The sequence below is a fragment of the Haliotis rubra genome, unplaced genomic scaffold (assembly GCF_003918875.1).
Source record: "Haliotis rubra isolate DU_JTF1 unplaced genomic scaffold, ASM391887v1 Scf605, whole genome shotgun sequence".
NCBI lineage: Eukaryota > Metazoa > Mollusca > Gastropoda > Lepetellida > Haliotidae > Haliotis > Haliotis rubra.
In genome coordinates this window covers 199,499-214,151 of record NW_025767308.1, presented here as the reverse complement: position 1 = coordinate 214,151, position 14,653 = coordinate 199,499, and the positions used below count along the sequence as shown (strand labels likewise).

The 14,653-nt window shown below is 49.2% G+C and overlaps 1 protein-coding gene across 1 annotated transcript in view; it reads left to right on the top strand.

Annotated features, from left to right (window-relative positions):
* The first annotated feature begins 1,107 nt into the window (after positions 1–1,107).
* Positions 1,108–14,653, top strand: part of LOC124255666 (cell wall protein DAN4-like) — a 30,530-nt gene continuing 16,984 nt past the window's right edge. Inside the window, exon 1 of the mRNA XM_046689562.1 lies at positions 1,108–1,540. Within this exon, the coding sequence (XP_046545518.1) occupies positions 1,259–1,540 (282 nt within the window). The 5' untranslated portion in view covers positions 1,108–1,258. The remainder of the gene's footprint in view (positions 1,541–14,653) is intronic.

Here is a 14,653-nt window from a genome sequence, read left to right as displayed (position 1 = left end):
AGGTAATAAAGTATTGTCTGTCTGATGTAAATCCAGCTTCGGCCCATGCAGGTAGAAAGTTATTGTAAGTCCCTCTGGTCCCTTGTATGACGATCAGCCATCAGTTGCAGGAGATTTATAGCCTGTTTTGATATTGTATTGTTGTCTGTAGTTACACTTTTTATGACAGCTTACCACATTTTTAAGACCTGTGATAGCCTAGCAGTTTTACTGTCCATCGAAGACTGTTTATTTCCGTTCTAAGTGTATTGCGTTAAAATATGCAAATTGTTCTCGTCTGGATGAAATATTGCCGATGTAACCCTAAATATTAACTCACTCACGCAATTATCTGAGAAAATATCTATTTCTTAGAGACATAGAACAAGACATACTTCTCAGATGAAGTGGGATTTGTTCTTGCCAATGGAAGCGTGTAAATACATCTGGGGTACTATGAAGGTAGCATAAAGAAATGTAAGTCTCCATTGGTCTCTTATTTAATGCTTACATGCTAATTTTGAATGTCAGTAATATCCTACTCTTTGATTGTGATTTGTCAGCAGGTTTTACGGTCGCAATAATTGATAATCCATAAACAAACTATCAACTTATTTTACCCAAACATAGAGTATTCAGTTTTAACAATTTTATTGCCTCAAACCTTTGTCAGGAAATCCATCCCTGTTTCCTTGCCTATGGACGATGTCGTCATGACGGGGCAACATAATAGAAAGACAATATATTTCTACGTAATTGATATGTACTTGATTGAAACTAAAGCTTGTCAATAACTGCAATCATCTTAGCGAACAAAGCTATTTCATACAGATTCTGGAGTTTCTGATTGTTGACGGTTTCAGGTTCAGGAAAACAATAGTCCTCAGACTAAAGTGAGAGTTGTTCTTGTAAATGGAAGCGCAAAGAGAGTTAATGATAATATGTAAGCAGACAATGCGAAAATGGATTTGAAAGCAGATTAGTTCCCTAGGCGAATGGAAACGGGGAAGCACATTTCTGTTGATTCAGCCATGGAGTTAATGGGTAATTTAAAGTTTAATGTCTTGAGTAAACAAACAAACACACATCAGTGAAGTTCCGGTTACATCAATAGTAATTACAGAGATTGGATAACACGCATGGGAACGTGGGGTCTTGAGGTAAGGGTTATAATTACTTTTCTCTTTGTCGTGACATTGTCACTGACGAACACTGATACCTAGAGGAACATCGCAGGTGACAGCTATAGTTCGTAGTGTACACAGTTTGGGCTATAGACATGTTTGGCTACATGACATTGATGATTCTATACATGGTAGGGCATGTGAATGGAAATGTCATCTCTGGACAACTCGTATCTGGTGTGTTCAAAGAGATTCATGTCCCGAGCTTCACCTTGTGTCAGTCTCTGTGTTGGTACATCACTCGTTGTAGGGCTTACACCTGGGTTACAGAGACAGGCTTGTGTCATCTCAGCAGTGTCACCAGGAGCTCTTCACCTGCCGCCTTCTCTCCCAGAAACCACCATGTATACTCGGACGTCATGGCTTCTCTTGGACTGGTATGTTGCTATGTTTTCTTGTATCGTCTTTGTTTTCCCCCCTTATTTTGTTTTGTCTTGTTATTTCATTAACTTGTGTGGGTCATGTGGCCGTGTTGATTAAATCTTTAATCAAATCATAACATATTTGATTTTTTTACTGGGATGGCTGTGATGCAGTTGAAATGTTATATTTGAAAAAGACTTGCATACACCTGCGTGTAAAATGTTTGTATTCATGGTATCAAGCGTCGGGATAAGACATAGCATTAAGGGAGGACTTCCCTAATCATACAAACCACCACTATATCTGTTGAGTGACTTGAAAATTAAGCACTGCAACTTCTCCAGGAGAATATAGTCACCAGGTTCGAATGTAATTAAAACAGGCAGCAAGTATATCAATCATTTGTGATAAATATTTCAAAGTGAAAACATTAAAGGATCTTTTTAGTAATGGTAATTATCATTATTTTAAACTTGAGTTTTTAAAGGAATTATTTATAAGTTTTGAATATGTTTGGTAGATGCGTGTATTTTATAATTGGTATAGTTGAATTAGCAACTGAGATTATTAGTTGGGTTAAAATACTGTAAAATTATTGTGGCATTCTTTCGAGCGAGGTGGGTGGCCCTGAAAAGGGCCGTTGGTAGGTGAATCAGTCAGCCAGGTTAGCATTCACAAAGGAGCTGGAGACCCCGAAAAATAAATTTTCCGGGGCACACATCATCGTGTTGTTGCTGACCTCTCTTGATGATGCCTTCCCCACAGTAGAGGCATATGTAGAAGTCTGCTCCTGGCACGACATCAAAGCGATTTGAAGGATACGCTTTAAAACAGGTATGGCAAATAATCAGGCGCCACTGGGATGACCATTTTGGTAATGTTGTTGTTGTTGTTGTTGGTGGTGGTGGTGGCGCTACCGTGTCTCCTGTCGTAGGTGGTGGTGGTGGGGCTGCCGCTGCTTCTGTTACCGTTGTGGGTATCGGTTCTGCAGGTGTTGTTGTTGCCTCTTCCCTTTTGATGTCAGCCTTCCCTTGTAAGGTAGGGCTGCATCGCAAGCATTGCCGTCTACCACAATTTTTCCTGTAAGGCGTCGGTCGCATGACTTCTACTTTTCTTGTATTCATGTTGCATGAAGATAGTTCTCACTGACCCATGCTGGAGTTTATATATGGGCGACCAGACAGCGATGACGTGTCGTCGATGACGTGGTATCGATGACGTGGCACCGCTGACGTCATGATCGTGAGCTCTCACTATATAGGATGAGCGGGGTGACGGAAGCAGTGTTACAACCAGCAATCATGTCTGGAGAAAACTGGGATCTGGAACTCATGTCCTTGGAGACAGCATCACCACCCCCCTTGCCGGCATGGAAGTGCCAACGATGTCATGGCTGCCTGCCTGTTTACGCCAATGGGACTGATGACTATCGTGGTACCTTCCAATGTGTCTACTGTGGCACTGTCTTGAAGGACACATACATCAGGCGCTTGACTCATGGGAGCAAGTGCCCCGTGAAAACAAAGATGGCCATTCATCCCTGCCAATGTATGACCCCACTGTGGTCCCTGGAGTGAAGTACATTCTAAAAAACGGCCCTTTTCAGGGCCATCCATCTCGCTCAAAAGAAAGCTTCATTCCAATGCCAACAACAAGAACAACAACACTAGGTTGACATTTTTTCAAACGTTTTATTTCCCCCGCTAACAAGAACACTTTGACAAAAGAGACAGGATTAGGGGCGTCCCTGATCTTTTGTTTACAAACGGTATGAACTGTAACATCAGAACTGTAACATCAGAACTGTAACATCATCACATCAGAACGATAAGGTTGTGTCCTTTGGCAGGGGTGTGGATCATGGCCAGCGTTGTTGTTGTTGTCTGTCAGGCGTGTGGGTTGAAACCAACGTCTTACACGTTCTTCATTGACGAGGGATCAAACTGTTCCATCACTTCGTCAAAAGACCATCCACGGGCACGATGAGCCAGTACATACAAACAGTACATCCCACAAGAGGCACTGAACCAGGGTTGAAGTGATTGGCCATTCCACTGTTGTTGGAGCCATCTGGCGAAGGTCATGACATTCCGAAAGTCTGGATGCTGTTGATAGGGATGAAGTCCATAACTGTCAAAGTAGTCCATGGCACCTGGTACTGGACGATACACGCACACCCAGTGTTGTCCTGGGAGATGGCTGGGGTCCGTGTTGACAATGTAGGCTTTAGGATAATGTCCCTCCTGCTGTTCACACAGCACGGTGGTGGCAAAGTGATCTCGGGCAAAGGTACCTTGGTAGAGGGGTCGCAGCAGGGGATCCTGTTGTACGTAGGCGTTCAAGTGTCTGGTCGTCAAGCCACTGTCGTCGTCGTCCATCCTTAGACCATCAGAGCGTTGCGGAACCGATCAATTTCCAAAACGCTTTCGTATTCCTCGTAGCAGACGAGCGTGACGGGGTGTGGTAGGGGTTCTGCAAACTGAAGTTCAAGTCCCAACTTGCCCGTCTGTCGTGGGTAGTTATACCCTTCATCTGCGCCCAGATCCGCCGTCAGATCCACTACCCACACGGTGAATCCGTTCCTGAATTCGTCCAGGTGAGGTTGCAGGGATGTTCTTGCCACAGGTGTCCCGTGTTGCGGAACAGGTTCATGTACAACTGTTTGAGCGAGGCACTGTTGTCCTGAAAGTCGCTTTTGATTTCGGTGCCATGCACTTCTTGCCCATTGAGTTTCAGCTTGAGACTGGTCACGCTTGTTGTGCTTGAAATGGTAGGGGTTCTTTCCTTGCTGCCGGCAAAAGCATCATTGTCCACCAATCCCAACACCACTCGTTTGGGCAGTTGGCCTCCAATCAGTTGATCTTTGTGGAAATCGCGTCCTCCTCCTGAAATGTCGTGGGCTGTGACTTGGACTCGGGTCAAAGGATATTTGGCCGTGACTCCTGGTGACATGTGTTTCACGTGTTGTTCCCGTATGGCAGGATCAATGTTGACTTGGCGCGTGTAAACTCTCGGCTTTGGTCAGTTCAAATCGGCACTCGACGTCTCCAGCACTCATCAAGTAGAAATCACTTTCGGCTGCGAATCAGTTCTAGTTTCATGGGGACTCCATCCACCAGGTACCGGTCTTGGAGAAACAGGTCACAGTGGAGACGTCCTGTCAGTTCCACGTCTCGGGTGGGTAGAATGACCCCTCGTCGTGCGACAAGTCCGGCGTTGGCATTCTGGGCAACAGCATTAAAGTCCTCCATTTTTCCAGCTTCATCGGTGTACCATCCTGGACACTGGAGATGGGTCCCTTTGGCTGCCTTCCCATAACTCAGCAACGTTTCCAAATAGGCTCGGTAGGGATAGGTACCCATGGAAGGAGTAATTTCCAGTTGGTTGTGTCCCACTTGCACACGCACTTCACGAAAGAGGGAATGCATCATGTTGTTCACCGTGGACACGGCGAGTGCGTCATCGCCATCACGAACTGCATTCGTACCATCTGTATTCTTGATTTTGAGGCAGATGCGGAGGTAACACTGGCTCAAATCGATGTAGGCATTGACAGGGTTAGCAATGTTAAATTGGAGGGGGCCCGCGACCGAAGGAGGTGCCAGAGGGCTGTATCGAATCCACTGACCTTCTTGGATGGACGTCACCACAGGGGGCACAGAAAAGAGATCCAGTTGGGCCTTGGAGCATTCACAGGCATCTCGGCGCATCATCTTGACAGCTGATCTGGACCACAGGTCTGCACAACAGGTCTTGACCCTACGGTGTCTGGTGTTGAACTGAACTCCTTTCCCATCGGGGTGGGTCTTTATCTCTTTCTCTCAAAACAAGGGTTTACGTTTCTTGGTGGATCCCACAGGCTGTTTCCGTTTTCGTTTGCGAGCGGGTGATCCTGGTGGTGGGTGCTGTCGCAAGGTGGCAAGTAAGGCTTGTTTCCCATGATGTTTCAAACTGTCCCCCACACTTCGGTGTCCTGAACTGATATCTTGCACCAATCCCGGCAACATCTTGACGCCTGATTTGAGAGCTGATTTTCCCACCGTCTTGAGGATGGAGAGTGCTGAACGTCCCAAGTTTCCCAAGATGTTACCGAAACCTCTCCCTCGTTGATGAATGGCGTCCTCGGTACACGGTTAAGCCGCCTCCTCCTCGCTGCTGTCCACCCAAGCCGCTACCGCTGCGGAGTCTGATACACTGGTGTCCTACCATGCTGAGTCTCAGGCGTACCCAGGCGACGGGGACGATAATGAAGTGTCACGATGGTCTTCCCAGTCTGGAATGGCACAAGACGTCCTACGTCATCCGTTAAATAGATTCGAATGGCATCCGTGGTTCCCTGACGCAATCCCATGTAGCGTAGGTGTTGAGGGGTTTTGATCACGACGCTGTCTTCCATCATCTGGCGCGACACGGGGACATACATCAGTAAGGGAGCCATGGTATCCCCCACGATTTGATCTTCCACCGCATCCGAGTAGACGTACACGGTATCAAAACCAGCCAGATGGTGTGCTTCCTGTTCACCCACGACGAGAGGACGATCAAACACAGCCACTTGCACAGGCTGAGCAGAGACTTGACTTATTTCTTCTGCTTCATCCACCATGGGGAGCTGTATGAATCCCAGCATACGTACTAAAGGAGCAGGCAACACCAATTGGGTGGTGTAGGCAGACCTGGTGGCATCGTGGTCAGGTTGGCTTGAGGTTCTGCAGGAGGAACCCGTGATGGCTCTGCACATGTCTTTCGGGGTGGGAGCATAAAAGTTGACATGCGTTTTGCCACGCATTTCAAATCGGAGGTCTTCTTTGGGGTACTTCACGGTGACGGTGAAACGACCTCGAGCATCCTGTTGGTAAACATGTTGCGTATGCTTGGCCAACAGCCGTGTACAGGTGTGTTGAAGCAGGATGTTCAGTCTCTGGACCAGTTGGCGACTGGAATACACTCCTTCTGGAATAATGACCTTTTCGCTGACGGCTCTGATGATGCCTGAGTTCTCTTCTATCACGGTCGCATCGTGTTCTGCTGAACTGTAAGTCTGGGTCATGCGTTCCAAGTTCACATGAAGGACAAACCAGTTGAAGGGGGTACGACACATTGTACCATGTCATGGGGAAATGAAGTTCACTGACGCCGACTTCCCACTCCTGACGATTCACTTGAATGGGAAAGGGTAGTTTGACTTCATAATGATTCACTTTGTTGTCGGGATGAACATCCATGGACGCATCGCTGGGTAAGGTCACGTAAAAGTCCCGCTTGGAAAACACAGACACCGACATCTTTCTCTCTCTCTCTTAGGGAACCAGACTGGATACAGAGGGGGTTGGAGATGCAGTCGAGGAAGGTGACAACGTGGATGATGACGACGACGACGACGCCAACGTGGGTTGTGGGAGCAAGTACCCCAAGCCACTGGCCAACAAAGCTGTCCACAACTGTTTCTCACCGTGGTCCAATGCCAACTGAACCATGCTCATGATGACCACGCCATATATCAGAAACACTTGGGAGAAAAACACCACTTCACTTCGTGGCAAGTCCATGCCAAAGCAACACCAGCGTGGGGATGGCTTGCCGCTCTCCTTGCACCTTGAGATCGGTTCACTCTGCATGATGGTGGAGGCTCCACTGACGGTGGGTGACTGGAGGCCAGGCTATTTAAAGACCAGATGAGCCGCAGGGATCCATGAATCAAAGCTGGCAGGGTATCCTGACCATCTCACCAACACTTCATCTCTTTTTTGGCGACGTCGTCGTTTCAGGACCTGATCCACTGTGTACACGTCATCCGTTTTCTGAATGGGTTGCAGTTCTTGCGGGTAAAAGGTGCCTTGCAGCACTTCTCCATGATCATCTTTCACTTGGTAGACAGGAGGAACACGCCCTTTCACCACCCGATCCACGGTGAACAGTTCGGTGGTCCAGTTGGGAAGGTACCCTTTGTCAAACGTGCCCTTGGTCTTGTTCAAACGGACACGGGTCCCAGGTAACAAGAGAGGGTGTTTCTTCTTCTTCTTCTTTGTCTTGAGTTGGCGCTGCTTCTGCTTCTTCTGGCGTTCCATGTGATCCAACACCCGAATTTCATCGTAGGGAGCGTTAGGACGTACATCCACGGGGCGTTGTCCAATCGTACGATGGACACGATGATTGTAGGAATGCATCAGTTGGGGTAAGGCCTTCAGGTAGTGGCGTGTTCCCTGTTGGGTGAAATACCGCCACATACGGTTTTTCAACGTCCTTTGAAAACGTTCCACCACAGAGGCTTTGGTTTCTGGGTTTTGACTGGTGTAGAAATGAATACCTCGTTTCTTGAGGAAGGCTTAAAAAGGGGCATTGACAAATTCAGTCCCTTTGTCGGTCTGTAACTGGGATGGGACACGTCCTTTGGCTTGTTTCAGGATCCGTTGAAAGGCCTCTATCAAAGTGGCACCGGTCTTGGCTTTCATGGGCTGCACCCAAGCCATTTTGGAGAAAACATCGATGACACACAGTAAATACCGGTTGCCTTGGTTCTCTTTCTGATACGCAAGGAGATCGCTCAGATCGGCTTGCCACAATTCATCCACGCCACCCACACGGTAATGATCCCTGGGAAACGAGCGTCGGGCTGGTTTGTGCAAGGTGTACGTGTCCTGGGTTTTCAACCATTGGCGCACCTGGCATTGGGTGGGCCTTGGCCCCGTTTTGCTTCCCCCCCCCCTTCTTGGGTCCTGCTTTGGCTTGATGTCCTGCTTTGGCTTGATGTCCTGCTGCTTGCTACAAGGCAAGCCACCCTCCATAGCCTGCTGGGTGTTTGGGATCATAATAGGTGTGGTGGAGCCATCGTGTCCATGCAGGAGACAGAGACGATGATGATGCTTTGCTGATGTTGTTGTTGTTTCTCTTTGGACGTCTCATGATGACACTGTCGTTGACATCACCCTCTGCTCCCTTTTATTAAAAGTGAATCCACTGACGAACCCGGTTGAGAGGGGAGGAGGGGGTCTCTACAGCTTTTTTCTTCTTCTGGGGTTCCCGAGGAAGGTTGGATGCGGGGGGTGTCAAAAACAAGTCAGCGGGTGGAGGGTGTGGACGCTTCACGGGGGGTGTCAGGAGGCTGGGTGGATGACCCTTTGGTTTTCATCATCCAGGACCAACGTAGAGGGTTACCAATCAGTTCATGGGGTACATTACTGGAAGCGAGATACTGACCCAGAATATTCCAACCCCGTGGAGGGCCTAATTTGGTACGTTGTCGAACAAGATCATTGATGAGATCCACCATGTGCGTCCCAGGCATGGGTTCCCCTTCCACCACGAATTGACCCGCCTCATTCCAACCCAAGTCGGGATGAGCACGAATACGGGCCATCAACTGCCTGGCCTTGGTCTGTAGCGTTTTGGGAACCGTTTGCACGACTTCATTCAGAATGGCTTCGACATCATCGGGTTCTGAAACAAAAAAAAAAAGAACAAACAAACCATGAGCCACTGCTCTACGACCGGCTTCGCGGACTCCTTCTTAGGAAGGCGACCTCTACGCGGGACATGCAGATACACGACTCAGTAAGTCAACCGTACTTACGGTGAGGAGATCCAGCCCTGGGGGTGTCCGTCCTGGGGGTGCCCGTCCTGGGGGTGCCCGTCCTAGGGGTGCCCGTCCTGGGGGGTGTCAGCTGCCCCTAAAGGTTTGACCGCGGCTTGATCTTGAAACGCCAAGGTGTGTTGCAACAAGGTGTTATACTGCTGCTCTCGGTCCCTAAAAGGAACCGTGTCATCACGGACGAGGGTATCCATATCGTGAAGCGTGTGCACGCGTTTCTGTTCCAACAGGTTGGACTTGAGCAAATGCCGTTGACGTTTTTCTTCTTGCAGACTTTGCCATACCTCTTCTGGGACCATCACCATCTTCCGTGCATGCTTCATCTTGGTGGTAGGACGGTGCAGATGCAACTAACCCCAATCTAGGATGCGCCCTCTATTTATGATCTTCCTTGAGGATCTTCCTTGAGGATCTTCCTTGAGGATCTTCCTTGAGGATCATCTACCCAACAGGCCAGACACCAAGGGACCCACCACCGATGCCAAGGCAGACAAGAGACCTAATCCCCTTCCTTTCTGCTGTAAAAGTTGACGTTTCTTGGACACAGACACCTTCTTTTTCATCAACGTATGCATCAGTGACCCATGCTTTTGTAAACGTTGACGTTGCTGTGCTGTCATAGGAATGTTGCCTCCATACAAATTCACCACGCATTCACAGATGGCTTGAATCAGTTCCGATGGGGCCTGTTTCAAAATAGCCTGTCGCATGGCTGGTGTCGCAGAAGGACTACACACATGACAGAGCGCTTCTTTGTGACGTTTTAAACGTGCCGACATGATGATGATGGTGTCGTCCCTGCAGCTGCTACCATTGAACTGACCAGGATGGGGTGGGAGGCCTCTATTTATGGTAATGTCGCTGGAGGGAGTGGGGGTAATGCCGCTGTCGTCTTCTTCTTCTTTTGACTTCGTAACACCATCCGGGTCAAGGCTGCACCTGGGGCTGAGGGTGAAGTGACCCTTTTCTTCTTCTTCTTCTTGTTCTCTTGTCGGGTGGGTGACTTGCGACGCCCCTGGGGTTGCTTGGGGGCACGGCGCGGGGCGAGGTGCTGAGGGCTTCTGCTGTTTTTCCTGTAGGTAGGACTGCCAGTTCAGCAAGATACGGGTCAACACACCAGCCAACGTACCACTTCCACTGCGTTTCATCAGGTAACTCAGGCGTTCATCCATAGGTAGTCGTGGATTCGCAATCTTGGTCAGCATGTCTTGGTGTCTCAACAGCCAGGTCTTGTGCTGCGTCTTCAAAGGAACACGTCCTGCTCGCAGATTTCTCACGGCAATGACAAACCATTGCAACAGCCGATGACGTCCTTTGACAGCCACGCTCTCTGCCGAAGGCAGTCTTTTCTTCACGATGATGGGTTTGACTTTTCTGCGGGCGGGCATGCTTCTGTGGCTTCCTTTGCGTGGGGTGCCCGGGCTGGGGCGTTTAGCACCTGTGCGTTTCTTGCTGGTGCCTTTGGTGCTGGTGGTACGAGGTTGGGTCAAGGGTTGAAAGGGTTGAATCATGGTGGGAGAGAGGGGAGACGATGGGAATGAAGGGGGAGAGGCCGGAAAAGAAGAAGGGGGAGAGAAGGCAGCAGGAGAGGCACGATACGTACTGACAGGGACAAACGTGTTCATGGTGGGTGCTGTGGGGTACAACTGCTTTAAGGAACGTCTTTGTTTGGAGGAGGAGGAAGCAGAGGGAGGAGGAGGAGCACTTAGACTTTCGTACAACCGTTGCACACCCGACCGATGTTGTTCGGTGGGATCACGACCCAAGGTGGTCAGGAGTGTTTTATGGATCGGTTTAAACAACCCTGTGGCAACAGCACGTTTGCGGGGCTGGGTCTGTTTCCGTCTGTCTCCCATGGCAGCTCTGGGTCAACTGGCCGTAGGGTAGACGATCATCTCTATTTATCACGACTTGGGAATGTAAAGGATGGTGGGATTACGAAAGAGATGGGACCGTACACGGTGCTCTTTGGCCGTGGTCGGTTTCAAGTCCAGAAACAAATAGGAATAAGGAGCCAAAGTGGCATCCTCATAGGCTTCCCGAAGGAAGGCCGTCTGTCCTGGAAAGATTTGTCTGGCCAAGTGATCCATTTGCGAGGCGTCCCTCGGGGTTTTTAAACAGCACCATGTAGTGGGCATTTAAACTAATGGTGCGATGATGAGGCGATGAAGCAAAGAGGTTTTGTGTCAAGTACAACACGGACGTGTTGCGATGATGACTTTTCTTGGTAAACCATCGCAGGACTTCGGCTTCTTCCTCTTTGGTATTGTCGCCCAGCAAATCATCAATGATCAACCAATGGGGCGTAGGCAAACCCTTCTCGGTCTTAGCCCCAGACCCTGCAGGTAACTGCGTGTTGGCTTCCCCCCATCGTTTGCACAAACGTCAGGGGTATCCCTAACCTCGAAGTCAGAACTTCCAAGTCCTCATGCATGGGTTGCCATTCACTGTACACCCACACGATGCCCTGAGGTGGAAGATCAAGGATCCCCGGTTGAAACACATGTTCCATGAAGGCTTTGACAAACGATGTTTTACCTGACCCTGTAGGGCCTGCAATTAACATGGTAAAGGGATGACGTAACGTGAGTGGGGTGACCATGGCCTCCACCAGGTCTGAGTCTAACACTGTCCCTGATAGTGTCCCTGACATACTGACACACGTCTTACCACCCTGCGGGTTGCACCGGAAATGACCTCTAAGAGCTAAGATCCCTGAAGATATAGAAGACACAACCCTTTGACATGGAATTCACATTTTATTGAGGAACAACATCAACATGGCAAACAGATCAACAATAATGATGCATTAACAGATCAACAACAACAGGTCATCCACAGATCACCACCAGTTCAGGTGATCCTCGGGATTGCAGGTCGAACACCGTAAAAAGTCCATTTGACCGGGATGAAAATGGTTTTCATCGTTAAACATGGGAATGTCGGCAAAAGTCTCTGGCTCCTCCTCTGGAGCCGTCACTGAAGCCATCACCAGATCCGTCTCTGGAGCCGTCACTGAAGTCGTCTCTGGAGCCCTCTCTGGAGTTGTCTGCTCTGCTTCCATGGTGACAGCCATCGGGAGTAGATCATACAAGTCTTGAAGATCTGGAGGTAACTCTGCCTGGGGATCTCTTGGGGGCTAGCAGGACTGATCCCTTGACCCTTCTCGCTCTCCCACAAGTCAGTCATCTCCAACTGTTTCTTCGGAGTCTGGGGTGCTTTGAGACTCTTAGGCTTTGGGGGTGCCTTCTTGGTGAGTGTCTTGGGAGGGGACGTCTTCTTGGTGACTGTCTTGGTGGGGGCCTCCTTGTTTGACTTCTTCTTCTGTTTCTTTGGAGAAGCCGGGGTCAGGGTCCCCTGGGGAGGTGACGTCATCTTGGTGGGTGCCTTGGGAAGGGGTGGGGTGGAGACCTTCTTCTTCTTCTTCTTTGGAGAAGTCTTGGCAGGCGTGGTCTTGGGAGGTATTCTTTTTCGAGGCACGGGCTTGGGCGTCATGTCGGTGACCTCTGGATCATTGGAGAACAAAGGTAGAGTGCAGGTGGCATATCGAAGACTATAGCTGGGTGGGTGAGGCCAGAGTTTCACCTGGAGTTTGTCCAGCAGCTTGCTGTACAGCACACCATGGTCATAGGTCATAGGACGTCCATTCCTCAACTTGAACACGATGTGGAACAGCTTGTTGAGGAAGGTCTCCCCTGCATTTTCCTTGGCATAAGCATCGTTGATACCGATGAGGATCAAGCGAACAGAGTTGTTGGCGCTGTCGGAGAGGATACGCAAGTGGTCTTGGTGATACGCCATCCAGTAATAGTCTTCCTCAGTCAACTCACAGAAGCGACCCATCATGCCATACAGTGTTTCTTTTCGGATGAATATCTGCCAGCTTGCGGATGATCGACGGCAACTTTTGTTCCATCACACGCAGCCGGTCCTGGAGATCCATGTAGTTGGTCTTGTATAACTGGCTTTGAGTCATCATGGTGTTGTGGAGATGGGCCATGTCAGAAGCAAGGTCCTTTGCCTGCGAAGCCAAGTTGACGAAGGAAGAAGGGAGGTTGCCTGGAGATGCCATCTTCAACGACTGAACTGATGCAACTGATGACCCGCTCAATCGATCCTGCGTTTTTATAGGCAACACCAGCAGCGCGAGCTATGACGTCACTTCAAATGACGTCACTTCAAATGACGTCACGATCGTGTTGTTTCTGGATGGCCTCTTGCACTGCTTCTCTGAACTGTTCTAAAAGTGTCTCTCTTCTAGATAGGTGGCAAGCACAAAGAGCAGCGTGAACAGCATGATGACGAACCACGATGGGGTCAGAGTCTTTTATAGAGATACACAGGATGACGTCACGTGGCGCGTGCATGGATGACGTCACGTGGCGCCTTGCCCATGACGTCACGTGGCTCGTGCATGGATGACGTCATTGGAGTTGGTCCATGGATGACGTCACTCACAACAACAACAGCGTGTCACGAAGATGCATGAGCGCTTTTCCCAACTTGTTTTTCCCCGACCATGTCCAGGGCTTGTCAATATTCGGATGAGATACACCCATTCCTATTCCCCATCTTTGATCGTAGGGGCTAGCTTCAGCTAACGACTTTGGGTAGGATTGAATCAATCTCTGTTTCAAGTCCTTGTTCTGGGAAAATTTAGCCGTGATCGCCTTGGTCATCACCTCAAGACTGACCGTGTCCCACACTGTTTGAGTAAAGCCTTCACACATCGCCCCAGACGTTTTGCTTTGCTGGAACAGCCTCTTGCAGAATACGCTACCGCGACTGTCCAAATCTCCAAAGTACATGGCTTTAGAGTACATGTAACACTGTTCAACACAATTAAATGTAACACCATCCAAGGTAAACACTGCTGGATGAAAGTTGCTGAACGGTGACTGGATTCCATAGAAGAATAACCAGGGAGTGTCACTTGTGACTGTGCCTTGTCCGTGGGAGTCTTGAGACCCAGCAAGGTCATGGCTTCTGTTTCTCCACATTCCTCCAAAGCTTTGCAGAAGAGGGAGTAAGCTTGGGGTCCACGTCGGGGAAGCATGTCTAACAATTCTCTGACACGGTCAAAGGAGGTCCGAGGTTTTTCGATAATCTCTGCCTTCATGAGGATGGTCAGGACTTTAAACGTCATCAGTTTGTCGACCACGGCTTCGACCTGCTTGATAGCGAGCACGAGACCACAACGATTCTCCCTAAGCCTATCGCAGTGAACGGGTTCCATCCTTCTCTTTTCTTAGACAACAGAATCTGTAATGACTCTGACAGAAACGTCTCTTTATATATACACACAGGGTCGTGATGACGTCATAGGGTGTGTGACGTCAAACTAGAAAGAAAAAATTGTCGTTAGCAGAGCGTGGTTTCGATCCACGGGCCTCTGGGTGATGAGCCCAGCACGCTTCCACTGCGCCACTCTGCTCTCCCTTCTCTTCCCTTTTTTGTGACAGTACCTATGCCATGATAAACGTGACCATGGCCTCCACCAGGTCTGAGTCTAAGAACAGGGTACAACAGGATTGAGGGT